At 43.4% G+C, this 15,881-nt stretch overlaps 2 protein-coding genes and 1 long non-coding RNA gene across 5 annotated transcripts in view; 2 read left to right on the top strand and 1 right to left on the bottom strand.

Moving 5' to 3' along the window:
- The first annotated feature begins 7 nt into the window (after positions 1–7).
- On the top strand, positions 8–12,364 carry CHEK2 (checkpoint kinase 2). Its single transcript, XM_015877939.2, has 15 exons — positions 8–363; positions 1,197–1,321; positions 1,554–1,701; positions 2,059–2,149; positions 2,652–2,760; positions 3,683–3,736; positions 4,444–4,505; positions 4,987–5,086; positions 5,627–5,713; positions 6,390–6,553; positions 6,718–6,833; positions 7,004–7,089; positions 10,794–10,874; positions 11,485–11,576; positions 12,082–12,364. Exons 1-15 carry the CDS (start codon positions 18–20, stop codon positions 12,089–12,091), a joined length of 1,671 nt encoding a protein of 556 aa, XP_015733425.1. The 5' UTR covers positions 8–17; the 3' UTR covers positions 12,092–12,364.
- LOC107321234 lies at positions 5,139–13,599 on the bottom strand. Its single transcript, XR_001558504.2, has 4 exons — positions 13,490–13,599; positions 12,077–12,136; positions 11,330–11,412; positions 5,139–8,547 (listed from the first exon to the last, which is right to left on the bottom strand). It is a non-coding gene; the product is annotated as an uncharacterized LOC107321234 (long non-coding RNA).
- Positions 12,676–15,881, top strand: part of TTC28 (tetratricopeptide repeat domain 28) — a 119,332-nt gene continuing 116,126 nt past the window's right edge. For 2 of the 3 annotated variants that reach the window (XM_032447826.1, XM_015877937.2), the window contains exon 1: positions 13,751–13,857. In XM_032447826.1, coding sequence (XP_032303717.1) covers positions 13,765–13,857 — 93 coding nt within the window. In that variant the 5' untranslated portion in view covers positions 13,751–13,764. Of the gene's footprint in view, positions 12,742–13,750; positions 13,858–15,881 lie in introns of those variants that run through there. The other variant, XM_032447827.1, reaches the window with a different exon arrangement.

The following is a 15,881-nucleotide window of genomic DNA, read 5'->3' as shown; positions in this document are numbered from 1 at the left end:
CCGCCATTGGCCGCTGTATGAGCGCGGCGCCTGCGCTGTGCGGTGCGACGGGCGGGGCGAGCTGTGAGCGTGGAGCCGGAGCGGAGTCAGTGCGGGCGGTGGGTGCTCCCGCCATGTCCAGAGAGACAAGGAGCGATGTGCAGCACTCACAGGGCACGCAGCCATCGCAGGGCGGAACCAGCTCCTCCTCCAGCGCCTCGCAGGGCGCCAGCCAGTCCTCGTCCAGCTCCGGCACGCTCAGCTCTCTGGACACGGTGCCCACGCAGGAGCTGCCCTCCATCCCCGAGGACCCGGAACCCGACGAGCTCGTTCCCCAGCCCTGGGGTCGGCTCTTCGCGCTCGGAAAAGGTTTCAGCAATTGGGGTACGTCACCGCCGGCCCCGCCGCCTGTCCGTGCGCCTCCTGGCTGTGTCGGGCCGGGGATGCACCGTGCCGTTCTATTCTGTTGCCGTTCCATTCCGTGCCGTTCCATTCTGTCCCATCCATTCTGTGCCGTCCATCTGGCCGTTCCATTCTTTGTGCCGTTCCATTCTGTGCCGTTTCCATTCTGTGCGTTCATTCGCGGGATCATTCTGTGCCGTTCCATTCTGTGCCGTTCCATTCTGTGCCGTTCCATTCTGTGCCGTTCTATTCCGTGCCGTTCTATTCCGTGCCGTTCTATTCCTTGCTGTTCCATTCGTGCCCATTCCATTCCTGGTCCCATTCCATTCTGTGCCATTCCATTCTGTCCCGTTCCATTCTGTGCCGTTCCGTTCCGTGCCGTCCCGCTGAGCTCCCGGCTGTTTCTGCTCGGAGTCCGTGTCTTCTCCACTGCCTGTCTGTGTCTGTCCGCCCCGTAGCTTGGTTTGGTTCGGTTTGTTTCTGCATTGTGTGAATATATCGCTGAAGGTGAATGGGAAATGACGCTGTTATTCAATGGAATTGCTGATGTATGTAGTGAAATTACAGGGTCATGGAATGGCTGAGGTTGGAGGGGAGCTCAGGGATCCCCCACCCCTGCCATGTGCTGCTGCACCCAGCTCGGGCTGCCCACCTTCCTCAATGACGTATTGGTAGCATATGGCGTTTCATTGGAATCAGGAGAAGTAAATGCTGATGTCTTTGTTATCATGCTTTACTATAATGTAAGGCATCGTTCTGCAGGGCAGTAGTTAATAACTGCCTCAATGCTGTGTTCTCTCTCCCATGCTCTGCAGACTGTGTCAATGACGAGTACTGGTTCGGAAGAGACAAAAGCTGTGATTACAGTTTTTCTAAGCTCGGATTATCTGAAACTGGGTTTTACCAGAACTACAGCAAGAAGCACTTCCGAATATTCAGGGTAGGTGCTAAAAAGGTTATTTCTTTTTCTGTGTATGGCCATAATTGAGAATGGTGAACCTTTGCTGGGATCTTATTGAACACAAGGTTTGCCATGTCCAGCCCGACTTCTTTAACCAGGCGCTGAGTGATGTTCCCTCTCCATGTTTATGAAGTACTCCATTGAGCCAACACTGCTGTCGTCCTTTTCTTCGCCATTGCTCTCTTTCTGATTTCTTTTTCTTCCCTGTTAGGAAACAGGACCAAAAAACTCCCACGTTGCCTACATTGAAGACCACAGCGCAAATGGAACGTTCATTAACAGAGAGCTCATTGGGAAGGGGAAGAGGCTGCCGCTGACTCATAACTCGGAAATCGCACTATGTATTCAGACTAACAAGGGTAAAATACACCGCGATGCATGTGGGCTCTTTGGGTGTCAACCAGGAGGTTCTGTGTGCTGTGATCTGGATCTTGTTTGGTGAATACCATGTGGCTGCAGTAATAAGAACAGCCCTAAGTTTATCGCTGTGTTTGGCGCAGACCCAAGGTCTCACTTCTCAGTAATGAGATTTCCTGCCTAAAGCATCATTGCAGCATCAGCTGATGGGGTTTTGGTTTCTTCTTCTTGCTTTCCTATTTCCGTGCTGTTTCCAGCAGGCAGCATTTGCTCAGTTGTGTTGTTGACTGTTAACAGCTTGGGAAGTGTTATATAACCATTTTGAAGTAACAGGACGATGCTCTCCACCCATCTCCCAGTGTTTGTCTTTTCTGACCTCACGGTGGATGACCAGCTGGTGTTTCCTAGAGAGCTCCGAGAGAAGTACATCATGTCCAAGACGTTGGGAAGGTAAGAATCCTTCTATCAGAAGCAGCACCTTTCATTTTGTTACTGCTTTCGGTACCTTGTGCTACCTGAGCACACTGTGCTGGGCTTTAATGAAGATGAAACACAAATGAGACGTGGTCTCATTATCTATTACTTGGAATATCCAGAATCATAGGAGGGTTATCAGAGATACTTCAAAGCAATTGGTGGTGATTTCTGAATTAATTGCTCAAGATTTGAAACTATCTTACGACTATGTTTCTATTTACTTTACATGCAAGAATGTTTAAGTACGTTTGTAATTGGTTGAAATTGGGGTCTGACACCATTTGGTGCTTAAATACTATTGAATATTGTCTGAGATAGTTTTGTCCATCTGTTATATTGAGAGAGCTGGAAAGCTGCAGCCTCTGATTGCACGTAGTCTTAATGAGGTGAGAGCCTCCTGTTCACGTCAGCACGCTTCTTAGGCCGAGTTGGGAAGGTATCTGTAAGCATTAACACAGCTGTGCTTTCATGCTAGCGGTGCCTGTGGAGAAGTCAAACTGGCATTTGAGAAGAGCACTTGTAATAAAGTTGCAGTAAAGATCATCAACAAGCGGAAGTTTATGGCCAGTGGTGTTAGAGAGGCAGTAAGTACCTTTGCTTCTGTCTTTTGACCATCTTGCAGCTGTTCTCAGATACGGGCAGCCTTTATCTCTTACTCTCCAGTCCTCTCCGATTAAAGGGGGTTTTCTGACTTAAAGTTTTCTGTGTGTGATTTCTCAATGGCATTTGATATTACAGAGTGTATATAACTGTGTAGCAAATGCTTGCTTTTATTCTTTGACCAAACTCTGTTAGGACTGATGCCTTATATACAAATAAGGGGGAGTGTGGAAATCTCATGGGGTGTCATCTCCTAAAAAACATCAGAAAGTTACATTACAGGGTGGTCTGACCAGAGGCCTATAAGCTCAGCTAATTGTGTTGTATGTTCATCATAAGACTTGGTATGGTACAAAGCCTGCTGGGGAGGGCTTTCCATGTGCCTGCTTTCATAGCTGCTGGAGAAAGAGGAGCCATGGCTGGAACCTAACAGATATTCAAACAACTTCTGATCGATCAGTGCCATTTTATGTAAAGATACAGGATGAACTGTGAAGAAAAAATACAAATAGAGGTTGAAGGTGAATGAGAAAGGAGATACAGATTCTGCAGCTATGGGTTCACTGAAGGTAAAACAGGTTAGACTAACCTTGTTAATTCTGCAGGATTATATGCAAGCTCAGTGAATGCTTCTCTAATTTCCAGTTGTACAGGTTCAGAGGAGGAAAATGCAGATATTTTCAGATCAATCTGTTTATTTTCTCTAGCACAATGAAGAGTAATAGTGAGTAGCATTTAACTTCAGGGGTAGCTCATGTGGGAAACATCTTGAAGAGAGGCAGTTTGAAGGGCAGTGCTGATATCTGCTGGTCAAGATGAATTGTTTAAGTTGGATCTTAATTTCTGAAGTGTCTTATCCTAAAATATTGCTGTGTGACTCCATGTGGTATTTCATTCTTTTCACAGAGCCCAGCTTTTAACATCAACACAGAAATAGAGATTTTGAAGAAAATAGATCATGTGAGTGGCCCTGTACATTTGTATTCATTTTGCTGTGTACTGCTTTGCTGACTTAGCATAATAATGATCGATTTTACCTGTGTAGAGAATGATGCGTATAATTATTGCAGCCTAAATAAGTCTATTGAGCACGTTTCAGATTATTGTATCTTTGCTGATAGGAGGTTTTGAAGTCTTGAATAACTCAGATGTAAATTTGGGAAGGTGCTTTGCAGAGGAGGTTCCAACCTCAACCATCATTGTGGGAGAAATCTCTCCTTGATGCAGCTTTGTACAGACTGCCAGATAACCAACATTAGACTCCACCAGCAGGTTTTTGAGTTGGATCCTTATCCCTCCAGCTCCCCTTCACCCAAAGGCTTTTATTCTCCTTCTGTTAAGTAGAAAGCTTGCACAGATTAATGGGCTCTTGGATATCAGGAAAATATTAGGGTTGTAGAGACTGATGACTGGAAAAAGGGTGACTGTTGAGCTGTAGGGGTGGCAAGAATTCAGTGTGTTTTGTACAGGGGGTGAAGTATAGGGGAGAAGACAACAGGCTGAATTCAAGTATTTGCCAAAGCCTGTTGGTTATGTAAGTGCTAATTTAGCTGCCATAGGGAAGTGATACCAAAATAGGAAATTCAAGATGGTACGTGGTCGGTAACATTAGTTTTTACAAGTGATTCAACTTTTCAGTGTGTCCATCTGTGTTTCCTCTTTATTAGCCTTGCTTAATCAAGATCAAAAACTTCTTTGAAGCGGAGGATTACTACATTGTTTTGGAACTGTAAGTAACTGCTTTGAAAGTAAAGGCATTAAATGTCTTTCATAGCTATAAAGGATGTATATAGTTCTGAATTCTGTTGTATGTGTGTTTTCCTCTTTTCCTTTTGCTGGCTTCAAGCGCTGTCTGAAGCCTCTGAAAAATCAGGAGCTGGGATAATCAGGGGAGTGATCACTTCTACACATTGAAGGCAATGAGTGCCTTGAGTAGACACCCACTGTGCTGCTGTTATGGGTTGGCTCTGCTTTGATTTTGAGCTGATAAGAGGATGTAAATCAGAAATCTTATAACTTCTTCCAGTGAAGACTTGAGAAGATTAGGCCTTAAGTCAGCAATGCATGAGCAGTGTTCAGGGCATTGCTCATTCATATTCAGGATTGAAATATATTTTGGAGGCAAAAGAAATCATTTTGGTCTTGGTTTTGTGTAATGAGATGAAACTTTTGGAAGTAATATATTGACTCATTACCTACATCTGTTTTAGGATGGAAGGAGGAGAATTGTATGACAGAGTGTCAAGGCCAATCAAGATGAAAGAAGCTACCTGCAAGTTGTACTTTTATCAGATGCTGCTGGCTGTGAAGGTATATAGAGTCATGAATTCTATCAAGGAATACACAGTGATGCATTTGCATGTCAATTAGATGATATTTTTTTTGTCCTTTGTCACTTCTGAAACATTCAGGTAATCAGTGCAGTGCTATTAACAAGTAATTTTAACAAGATTCTGTATTTCAATACAGCCAAATAGCATCCAAACTCTTATTCTTCAAAAAACAACCACCAGAGATTGAGGCAGTAATATAGACTGTGCTAACTAAGGCAGGATTATCACATGAGGCTTCCAGTAGTGTGTGAGCAAAGAGTTATCAGTACAGTAGCCTTCAAACAAATGGTGCTTAAGTGCTGTACTGTGCGTCCTGATGGAGCATTTTGGTCTTTGCAAACTGAAGTGTGGGCTTCTTTGGCTTTAAAAAAGGTCATGAGCTGTGTAGCTTTAAATGCATACACGTCTCTTGAATAGCAATTTCAGTTGTCCTGCCACTGCTATTTGAAAAACTGGAAATCTTAAAGAAGGATAATTGTCTGCTTTTCTTCATTTACAAATATATGTGTCTATCCAGTATCTTCATGACAATGGAATCATACACCGCGACCTGAAGCCAGAGAATGTGCTGCTTTCATCCTGTGAAGAGACGTGTCTGATAAAGGCAAGGAAACATACATTTTTACTGTTCATGTAGAGATTTGGGAGTACTCCTTTCTGTGCTTCTCAGTATTGAGTTAAACATAGCATACGCACACAGAATAGAGTTACTCATACAAGCTATGAAGTAACCTTTGAGGCTTTTCATGTGTTCACTTTAGTGGACTTTAGTTCTACCCATACGTTTCTGTGAGATGACTGAGAAACCTTATTGTTTAACATGAAATTGAGTACAACTTTAAATGGGGAGACATCTTTAAAAATGAAATCTGTGATTGTGAATTTCAGAAAGCATTTTCCCAAATATCCAGGCTGTATGATGACAGCTATATGTGTTTTTTTCAGAGAGCATTAAGTAGATGTGCATGTCAAAATGAAATGTTCAAGTATGCAAAAATACCTTTATTCTGAGGTTGCCCGTTCATGTCCAAATTTGAGAATACTTTGTGCTAGTTTGAAGTCTGACCCTCTGTCATATTTCTCCCTACTCATATTCTCCTCAATTGCTGCTTACTGACTTTAATAATGTTTGAGGTATATTCTGTTCATAGTCTTGTACTGGAACTGTGCCTTGGAAAGAAGAGACTTAATGTTACCTCCTATTGTGTATTGACGATACGGTATGTTCTAGTACAATCAGTCCTAATATGTAATGTGGTGTTACAATTTTTACATACAAGATTACAGATTTTGGACAATCCAAGATTCTTGGAGAAACTTCTCTTATGAAAACATTATGTGGTACTCCCACGTATCTTGCTCCTGAGGTTCTAAATTCACTTGGGACCACTGGATACAGCCGAGCTGTGGACTGCTGGAGTTTAGGAGTTATTCTTTTTGTATGGTAAGATACTGCTTAGATGCCTTGGGCTTTCACTGAGATACGTGGCTCAAGATGTGGCAACTTCAGTATATTTAGTAGGAAGTGAAAGCGTGTTTAAAAATGTGTATGTGTAAAATGACACTGTGTGACAAAACCTTTGTTGTTTGTTTTCTTCTTTTATATAGCTTGTGTGGATATCCACCATTTAGTGAGCAAAATACTCAGCTATCTCTGAAAGACCAAATCACTCGTGGGGAATACACATTCATCTCAAAAGAATGGAAACACGTATCCAACACGGGTATGACTCCTTTATATAGATAGCAGAACGTCTAGATCTTTTCTTTTGTTGTAGTTTCTGTTTTCTTTTAACTTTTTCTCAGTTTCCATTTCTGTGGTACAGTGCATATTGATATGGTTGCATTTTTAAAGTAGCTGATTGCTTAACTCTTATTATCTTATTATTATTAGCTCTGGATCTTGTGAAGAAGCTGCTGGTAGTGGATCCAAGCAAACGTTTTACGATAGAGGAAGCCTTAGAGCATCCCTGGCTTCAGGTAGGAATTGAGTCTATGAAGTACAGCCAAGCTGGGTTGTTCTGGGATCCTGATGCCTATTTGTAGGGAAGTAAGAAGTGAGGAGCATACTGTATGTCTGCAAATTGATCATTTATTTTGCTGGCATTGTGAATGACATATGGGGAAAAAAGAGCCATCAGATCCCAATCTGTAGAATGACATTAGCCCAGATGCTAATAGTCACAACTTTCCTGTTGAACAGCTTGAAACCAGAGGGAACATTTTGAAGAGATCACTGCTATGAGCAAGATGACCATGCAGTACCTAGTTCTGTGCCAAGGATTTCCTTGCAGTGTACAGAGCAAACCTGCTTCTTTGCTGTCCCAACAAATGCTTTCTCTGCAGCACGGAGATTCTCATTTTTTCCTGTTCTCCTTATTTTAAATTCTTGCAAAGGCCCCAGCTATTCTTCATTGTTCTTGTTTTCTTGGCCACTTGCCCTGACAAGTCTTTGTTAGCTCTTACCCCCCCCCCATGGTATGTATGTTTTCTCAGTTCCATGTTCTTTTTCTACTGTTGCTGCTACTATTCCTAGTCTTGTAGCCTTGCTTGATGCTGTTTGGTGCCTTTTCCCACCATAAACACCTCATTGCTTATTGTCTGCATCAAATTAGACTTCTCCTTTGTCTGCCTTTGACAACGGAGATTCATGAGTACACCATAAGTACTCCACCTTGTCATGTGTGCACTGCAGGTAAGTTTTATCCTTCCAAATCATATAGTTCTGCCAGAAAAAGGAATTATTTATTCCTGACTTCTCCAAAGTAACCACACTATGCTTAATTTTATGTCTGTTCAATTTTCTCTTTATTACTTCATCTAGCTGTAGATGTCCCCGTTCATTACAAGGGAGTTGGACTGTGATCTCTGTAGCTTAACTAACTCGTAGAACTGTATCTCCTGTGACTTTGTATGCCATCTGCATAGGCTGAAGCAATGGAGAATCACTCACATCAGCAGCTGGTAGATACCGAGACAGAATATTCAGTTGGATAATTGTTTGTAGGCCAGTAACTTGTCTTAATTATTCTGCTAGGCATCTAGAAATACTTTCCATGCTTCCTGGCTTTTACTACTCTAGTTTTGCACATAATTTCTGCAGTGGGTTAATTGGCTGTAGCTTCTTATATTTTGATTATAATGCTGAGTAGGGTAAGTTATTGACAAACCACGATATACTGATTTTAAGAATCACTGAATATGCATTGTGGGAAAGAGTAAGTATATGACAGCGATTTACACAGGCTGAGGCTGAGATCTGTCAGTATGTGAAATGAAGCTGTTAGCACCTTGATTATATATACTCCTTAGGGGCAGCTCTTACTGCTATGTTTGATTTTGAAGACAGGACAAGAAGTTTTATAAAGCGTGTTACCTGCAAATCTGGATGTCATCTAGCATTCAGGTGTCACTCTTTAAGCTGTTTCTCTTCATGGGCTGTTATTAAAAATGTCAGTTTTTTATAGGTGATATACTGCCTGCTTTGAGAGGTCAACATACAGTATGTTCAGTTCTAAATATCACAAACTTTGACTACTACCACCAGTAAAGCTTCTTGAGTCTTACGATCACAAGGAGTGAGAAGGAGCTACTAGCTCCCCACTCCCTCTTGTGTTGTTCTGTAAGTATTACCTCCAAAGTCTAGTATGAAAACACCCACAAGATGCATACTTAATGTGTACAGCATGTCAGCCCCCTCTAGCGATCCAGTGTCCACTAGAGAATGTTTCAGTTATTGTAAGCACACACGTTCTCCAAACAAAATGTAAATTTTACAGCTCAACTAAAATATATATAAAATAAAAACTGATGTTATGTAATTGGAAAACGTGACACTGGAAAAAAAGACGAGTCCAAATTCTATTTAAAATAAATTGTATGTTCACATTGAAGCCTCTGTAGTGCTAAAGAACATATTTAAACCAAAAAAGGAGATACTGCAGTACTCTGTAGCTTAGAATAAGAACCCATTTCCCCTGCCTTCCACCCAAAAAAGGGTTACAATTTTTGGAGCCCACAGGAGTCATAGACAGCCCTTACTTCTCTTGTACCTCTGCCAGTGAATCTCTCATTCACTTTTCCCTGAGTTTCCTAATCTTTGCTGTGATAATAGAACAAAGGTATTACAGAACTTGTTATATTCAGGTAGTTGTTAAGAATAAATGTCTGTTTTTGGTTCTAGATCAGTTGTTCAGCTGGTGAACCTACAGTCACTGTTCAAAGCTCAGCCAAAGGAAATGATCTAAGTTAAAATCACTATGAGCAGCATACTTCAGGTAGACCCAGGAAAGGTTTCAGGACCTGATTTCAACTTTGGAAGTCTGATTTAGGGTTTGCAGGTAATCCATAGTAACCCATTCTAATAGAATCCTGCAGAAGTTGCTGAAACTAGAGAATGAGGTTTTATTTTCAGAAGAGGAAGTATACTGTGTTAACTAAATGCCTTTTGCACGTGGAATTCCTTTTTCCCTGAGGTTGCCTGGTGTAGACCAAGGGCACCTCAGTCCCCGGCAGCTGAACCAGAATGAATCTGTGTGCTGTCTTTTTCTCTTGAAACACGTCTGGCTTTCTGTTAAACAATAGGTTTTTCTAACTAATGGTCTGTGCTTTCCTACCTCATGCTGCCCTTTCCTCTACTAATGCTCCTGCAGCCAGGCTTCTTTATGCAGAAGTGTGACTAATAACATCCCTATGTCCACTTCTTTCCATTAGTAGCAGCTTCTGGCTTATCACTTCTGGTAGAGAATAAACTATATTATCCAGTAAACTTGTTATGGTAGGGAACAGTGTAGCAATATGAATGGCCTATGGATAATAAATATTTGTTAACAATCATTTGGGTTTTTAAAAGTGAAACCTTCCATTGACAACCTCTAATATGCTCTGTGGATATAGGGTAGAGGTAATGGTGGGGTATTTTAAAAGTAAAAGTTGTTACTGTCATTTTAATATAGATGTTTTAGCTGGTTCTTCTCTACTTAGTGTATACAATAGATTGTTTAGGAGGAGGATGGTGGGTTGGAGATGTGATTAAAAACTACGTGTTGAGATAATGCTAAGCTGGTGGAAATGACAATATTGTTAGAAATGTAAGACTATAAGCAAAATACTTGTTTTTCAAGAGCGAGGAACTTGATTTTGATTAAAGCAAAGTGCCAAGTCCTGATGAGGCCTCTCCTGATGAAACTGACCAGTGAATTATCTGCACAAGCTCCTAGCCCTGTATGTTTTGCTGTTTCAGTACTGTTATACTTCATTGTATGGTATTATCATTTCAGCTTTTGCTTGACTGGTATTAGATAAGTAAGAATAAAGTCTGTGGGGAATAAAGCCGATGTTTCAAAGGACCAACGTCCTGATGATGTGTAACCTACTTGCTGCAAAAATAGTGTCTCCTAATTCCTTTTCTCAGTTGTGTTGTGTTAAGGATAAATTCACCACTTCCTTCACTGGGCCTGGTGTTGGAAACCTTAGAGAAGGAACTGTGACACTGTGCAGTGTTTTACAGCTACCTGGAGCAGTCATTTCAGATCCTTTCTCCTAGCAATACATGCTTTATTTTTCTAACGGTGAGGAGAAGAGTTATATCCCTTTCTCTTTTATTTGTTCCACAATTGCTGGTCCACCTTAAACATTCCTCATAATAATTAAGGCTGATGGTTTGTTTTGTTTTGTTTTAACAGGATGAGGATATGAAAAATACATTTCAACAACTACTTGCTCAGACAGGTGCCACTATGAATCCACCACAAACATCAAAAATGGTATGAATGGTGGATTATGTGAAGATTAATACTTGGTGCCTATGCTAGATTTGAAAGTAAACCATAATAAGAACATGTAATCCTGATAATTTAATATAGAAGTGTACATTATGCCTTTATGTAGCAGTCTATTAATTCTTTCCTGCATTCTTGGTAGAAGAAGTTTACTTTTGTGCTTTGGCAAGATACTTTGAATGTAAAGAAACTGTCTCGTAGGCTTTAAAGGACTACCCATATATTCAAAGTTCTGTACGTGAACATGTCTGTTTGGATGGATTTAAGTCATGAATGTTTAATATTCAAAGGCAAATTCTGATGGCAGTGGAACTTAGTGGTAATGGTGATATTAATTACTAGACAGCAATTAGCATTGTTTTAAACAGCAGTCAAAGCAGGGAGCAACTGAGAAAGAAAAGGGAATAAGGGCAGTGTCTTACATGAGAAGGATCACTTACCATTAGATCACTGGAGAGAAACGCTCGTTAGTCATGCTGCTGTTTCAGTTACAGGAGGGAGACTTTATCCAACATCTGTAATTCTGTAGTAGACAAAACAGTCAAGCTCTGTCTCACCTGATTAATGTAGCCATCCTGCTGCATCTTTCTTTTAGCCGATTGCTATGAGAAAACGTCTCCATGAAAACGAGGATGAATCTGTCCCTTCGAAGCGTGTGGCTCCTTCTACGTCATTTCAGAAAATGAGGTGAAAAAGGGGACTTTTTTTGTTAATTATTGCTTTATTTTATGGAAAGCAGAATTTTTATTTTTGAAAATCCTATTGATGGAATAACGTTTGAAGATGCAATTGATTAAATAAAAACGACTTTGTAAGAATGAAGTAACTGCTGTGTATGCATGGGAATTTACATCAATAGTCATTCTGAAGTTCATCCATCTGTTTGATTCAAGAGGAATGTCAGATGTTTCTTCTTGAATGAAGTTACAAAAAACCTTGAGGCTAATTTCATTCCCATCTACACTTCTGTGCTCTTCTGTTCCAGTTTCTACCTTAGGCTTAAAGGTATTGCTTAGTCCTCCCACCATAGCATTACCTGGCACAAAATGATATCTGTAACCTCCTCATGAAACCTAGAAATAGAAATCCACTATGAGGAGGGCTATGGTTAGAATAATTGTAATCCTTAAGATGCCTGTACTTGCTAACTGTTCTCTTCTTGAAAAGTGTGCACTGTTTTTATTTACCTTAGGATGGACTGAATAAGAAACGTGGTAACCATCTTCCTTACATCATTGGATAAGCTCCTGTAAGAGAAGAACAAGGAATTAAACTGTGGAACAATTTAAAATGTTCTTGTCTGTTAAGTGGAAAAGTTTTTGGACTGTGCGCCAATTGCTAGAGGATATGAATTTAATTATTTAGTAAGAGGGAGCGATTTAATAACTTTGGCCTAAAACCACGCATGTTATGATTAGAGGCATTTACTGTAAATGGATTAGGAGAGAATAAAACCTAATCCATTACAAAACAAAGCACTGTCAAGTATAAATTAAGATAAGACACAAGGCAAGTTTTTCCCCGTTGTGCTTGTTGCAGACAGAGATCATATGCGTTATGAGATACTTGCATCTATCATTGTGAATGGTGAGGAGGCAGTAATTGCATAAACATTTTGCATGCTTGTTTCATGAGGGCCTGCAGTAGAAGTGGTGTCACAGCCTGATACAGTGATGGAGCACCTGGTAGGAAGGCAGGGCCAACCCAGGGGAGTTCAGGTGCAGGCAATGTACCTTCAGTAACTGGAAGGGGTGGAACCAGGATTCAACCCTTCTCAGACCTCATTTAAGGGTTGGCAGTGGAGGTGTGGGTATCTTGCTGGAGAACCCTGCCTATCTGAATTTTTCCCAAGGTAAGAAACTTTTTTTCCCTTGTTTTTGTGTCTTTGGTTGCTGCATTTGGGATCATTTTCATTTCTATAGCCTGGGGTTGTGCTACTTTGCTATTACTGCTGTGCTTTCCATTGTATTACAGTATTACAAGGCCACAAAAAAATGATCCAAGGAATGAAACACCTGCCCTGTAAAAACAGGCCAAGAGAAGAGAAGGCTGGGGAAGGAGCTGAGGATGAGCATTCAGTATCTAAAGCAGCTGTAAGAAAGAAGGAACTGACCCTTTAGAATACATTCTGATAGGACAAGGGGAAATGGTTTCAAACTAAAAGAGAGGAGATTTAGATTGGATATAAGGAAGAAGTTTTACACTAAGGGCACTGCAGATAGTGGGTACGGATGGCCTTCAGTGGTTCCTTCCAGCTCCAACCATTCAATTTCTTTCAACTTGCAGAGCCTGCAGCATTTGGAAGTCTCTGGGTTGGGTGCTGGTTCCGTAAGTGTTAGGTGCTGGTTCCGTAAGTCTGTTGAGTGCATGTTCCTGTGCTTGGTGAGAACAGTGTCATGGTTCGCAGGTAACTGTCCCTGAATCCTCAACAGGCGTGCTGTGGAATACCACTCATCCTAAAGCATTGCTGAGGCTTCTGCTGCCTTTAGGAGATGGGTTTTCTGCCTTCACGGCAGTACAGCGACTTTCGGTCTAGGTTTTTTGTGAGGATGGAGCTCGGGGTTATGCACATGGTGGCTGTGGGCAGGCCGCCCACTTACCTTCAGCTCCGGCGGGACGGAGCGGTACTGGAGCTCCGACCGGGAGCGGGGCAGGACGTCCGGCCTCGTTGCCGTCGGGCGGGGGGCGGCCGGGGTCCGAGCGGAGCCCAGCCCCGGGGGCGGGGCCGGGGGGCAGTGCGGTTTCCTCAGAGCCGGGGCCCGGAACGTGGCGCCGTGGGCCGGGCGGGAGGAGCGGGATCGGTCCGGCGAGGGGCGGCGGCGACGGCGGCAGCCCCCAGAGGAGGCGGCGGAGGAGGAGGAGGGGCCGGAGCGCGATGGAGCAACAGGCGGCGCCGCCCGCCCCGCCGGGGGCCGCAGCGGGGGGCAGGGGGAGGCGGCGGCGGGAGCGGGACGCGGAGCCTCCACGGGTGAGTGGCGGCGGGGCGGCCCCAGGGCCGGGCGGGAAGAGAACCGGCCGTTCGAGCTCACGGGGGGCGGCGGGAGAAGTTGCGGAGCGCGGGCGGGCCGAGTCCTCAGGCCGGATCCCGCGGGGGGAGCGCAGGCCCCGCGGAGGTGAGGAGCGGGGCAGGGCGGGGCGGATCCCCGGGCGGGCCGCGGACGTGCCGAGGGAGATGCGGGAACCACCGCGGGGCTCTATCGGGGCGGGCCGATTTTCTTCACGGGACTTTGTGAGGGACTGAGAGCGGCCCCTGCCCTGCCCCGCTGTGCGGTGCCTGCGCTGCTTCTCACGTGCGGACCGTTATTTCTCTGTGCGTGGTTTTGCTCGTAGCTCGTTGGAGCGTCCTTCTGTGTGCAGGAGAGCACGAGTAGCAGCGGGACATACGTAGCACCGTGGGCTCCACGATGAGCAAAAAGCGAATCTATTTTGTTAAAAGTGTGAAATATCTTTTTTGGTGTGTCAGACACGTTCCTGTAGCACGGTGGGTCATAGAATCATAGAATGGTTTGAGTTGGAAGGGACCCTTGAAGGCCCACAGGGACACCCACAGCTCCATCAGTGCTCACAGCCCCATCCCTGACTGTGGGTGTCTGCAGGGATGGGGCACCTCCACCTCGCTGGGCATCACTGCCCTCAGTGTAAGAACTTTGTTATGTGCAGTCTGATCTCACCTTTTAGTTTGCAACTATTTCCCTATCACACAGACCACACAGATATAGAGACACAGTCATCTCCCTTATTCTTCTGCCCGCACTACTTTGGATGCAGTTCATGATACACTTGGCTTTCTGGGCTGTGAGGGTGCTTTGCTGGCACACATCAGCTGCCATCCACTATTAGTACCACCACGTCCTTTTCAGCAGGGCTATATTTCACTGTTACATCCCTCAGCTTGTACTGATGGTAGGGATTGCCATAACCCAGGTGCAGGCTGTGCATTTGGATTTGCAAATCTCATGAGGTTCACCTGGGCTTACTGCTTAGACTGTCTAGATCTCTCTGGATTGCAACCTGTCCTTCATGTGTGTTGGCCGCACCACACAGCTTGGTATCATCCAGAAGCTTGATCCTACTGGTGTCATCAATGAAGGTGTTTAAGAGCACTGGAGCCTGTTCTGACCCCTGAGGGACACTGCTTGTCTCTGATCTCCATCCGAACATTGAACCATTAACCACTGCTCTCTGGGCACAATCTCACAACCGCTTCCTCATTCATTCAACAGCTTATCCATCAAACTAGTTTGATGTCTTAGCAACGTCAACAGCCAGTGTTTCTGGTTGTCCCCAGTAAGCTGAGAGCTGGTGTATCTGGGTTTCTATGGCAAGTTGTCCTTCTTCTTCTTCATTAGGAGCAGTTCACGTTTGCCCTTGGATGTCTTTCACTTCTAGTGGAGATATTACACCATCTTAGGTGACGCCGTCCCTTTTGTGCTTTCTTCTGAAGCTGAGCAGGTGTTAATGAAATCTTTTATAGCTGCTTTGAAAATTGCTTTTTCATAAATGTAGCTTAAATTTTGAAAAGCTTGTAGGTTTGAAAATCGCTTTATTTCTTTAGTCTGCCGTAAAGGCACAGATGTGTGCTTTGTGAGAAGTTATACTTGTGTACCTGATTGTGAGAGCATCATTTATGGTTGTTACGGCTCATACTCTGTGCTGTCTAAGCCTCAGTGTTCTAGAGATGAAATCCATTACTGTAACAGTATTGATCTGTGCATATACTAGTGCTATGTATATCAGTCATGCCTTGTTTTCTGTCTTCTTACAGTATTTTGGCATCTTAACCCTCTTGACTGAAGCTAAAAACCTCTTGTTTGTCTCTTGTGTGTTCTTTCTTCCTTGCCTAGATACCAGTTATTTCCATTCCTACTGAGCAGGTCTTTAAAGGTGGGGGGATGCTGTAATGATACTGAAGGCGAAGCAGTTACCTGCCTGTTCAGTTGAGTTTTTAGTAGACTTTTCTCTTACAGTAATGGTAAATCTGTTCAGTAGTAA

This window comes from Coturnix japonica, chromosome 15 (assembly GCF_001577835.2).
Source record: "Coturnix japonica isolate 7356 chromosome 15, Coturnix japonica 2.1, whole genome shotgun sequence".
NCBI lineage: Eukaryota > Metazoa > Chordata > Aves > Galliformes > Phasianidae > Coturnix > Coturnix japonica.
The sequence above is the reverse complement of the archived record's forward strand: the minus strand, read 5'-3'. Positions and strand labels throughout refer to the sequence as shown.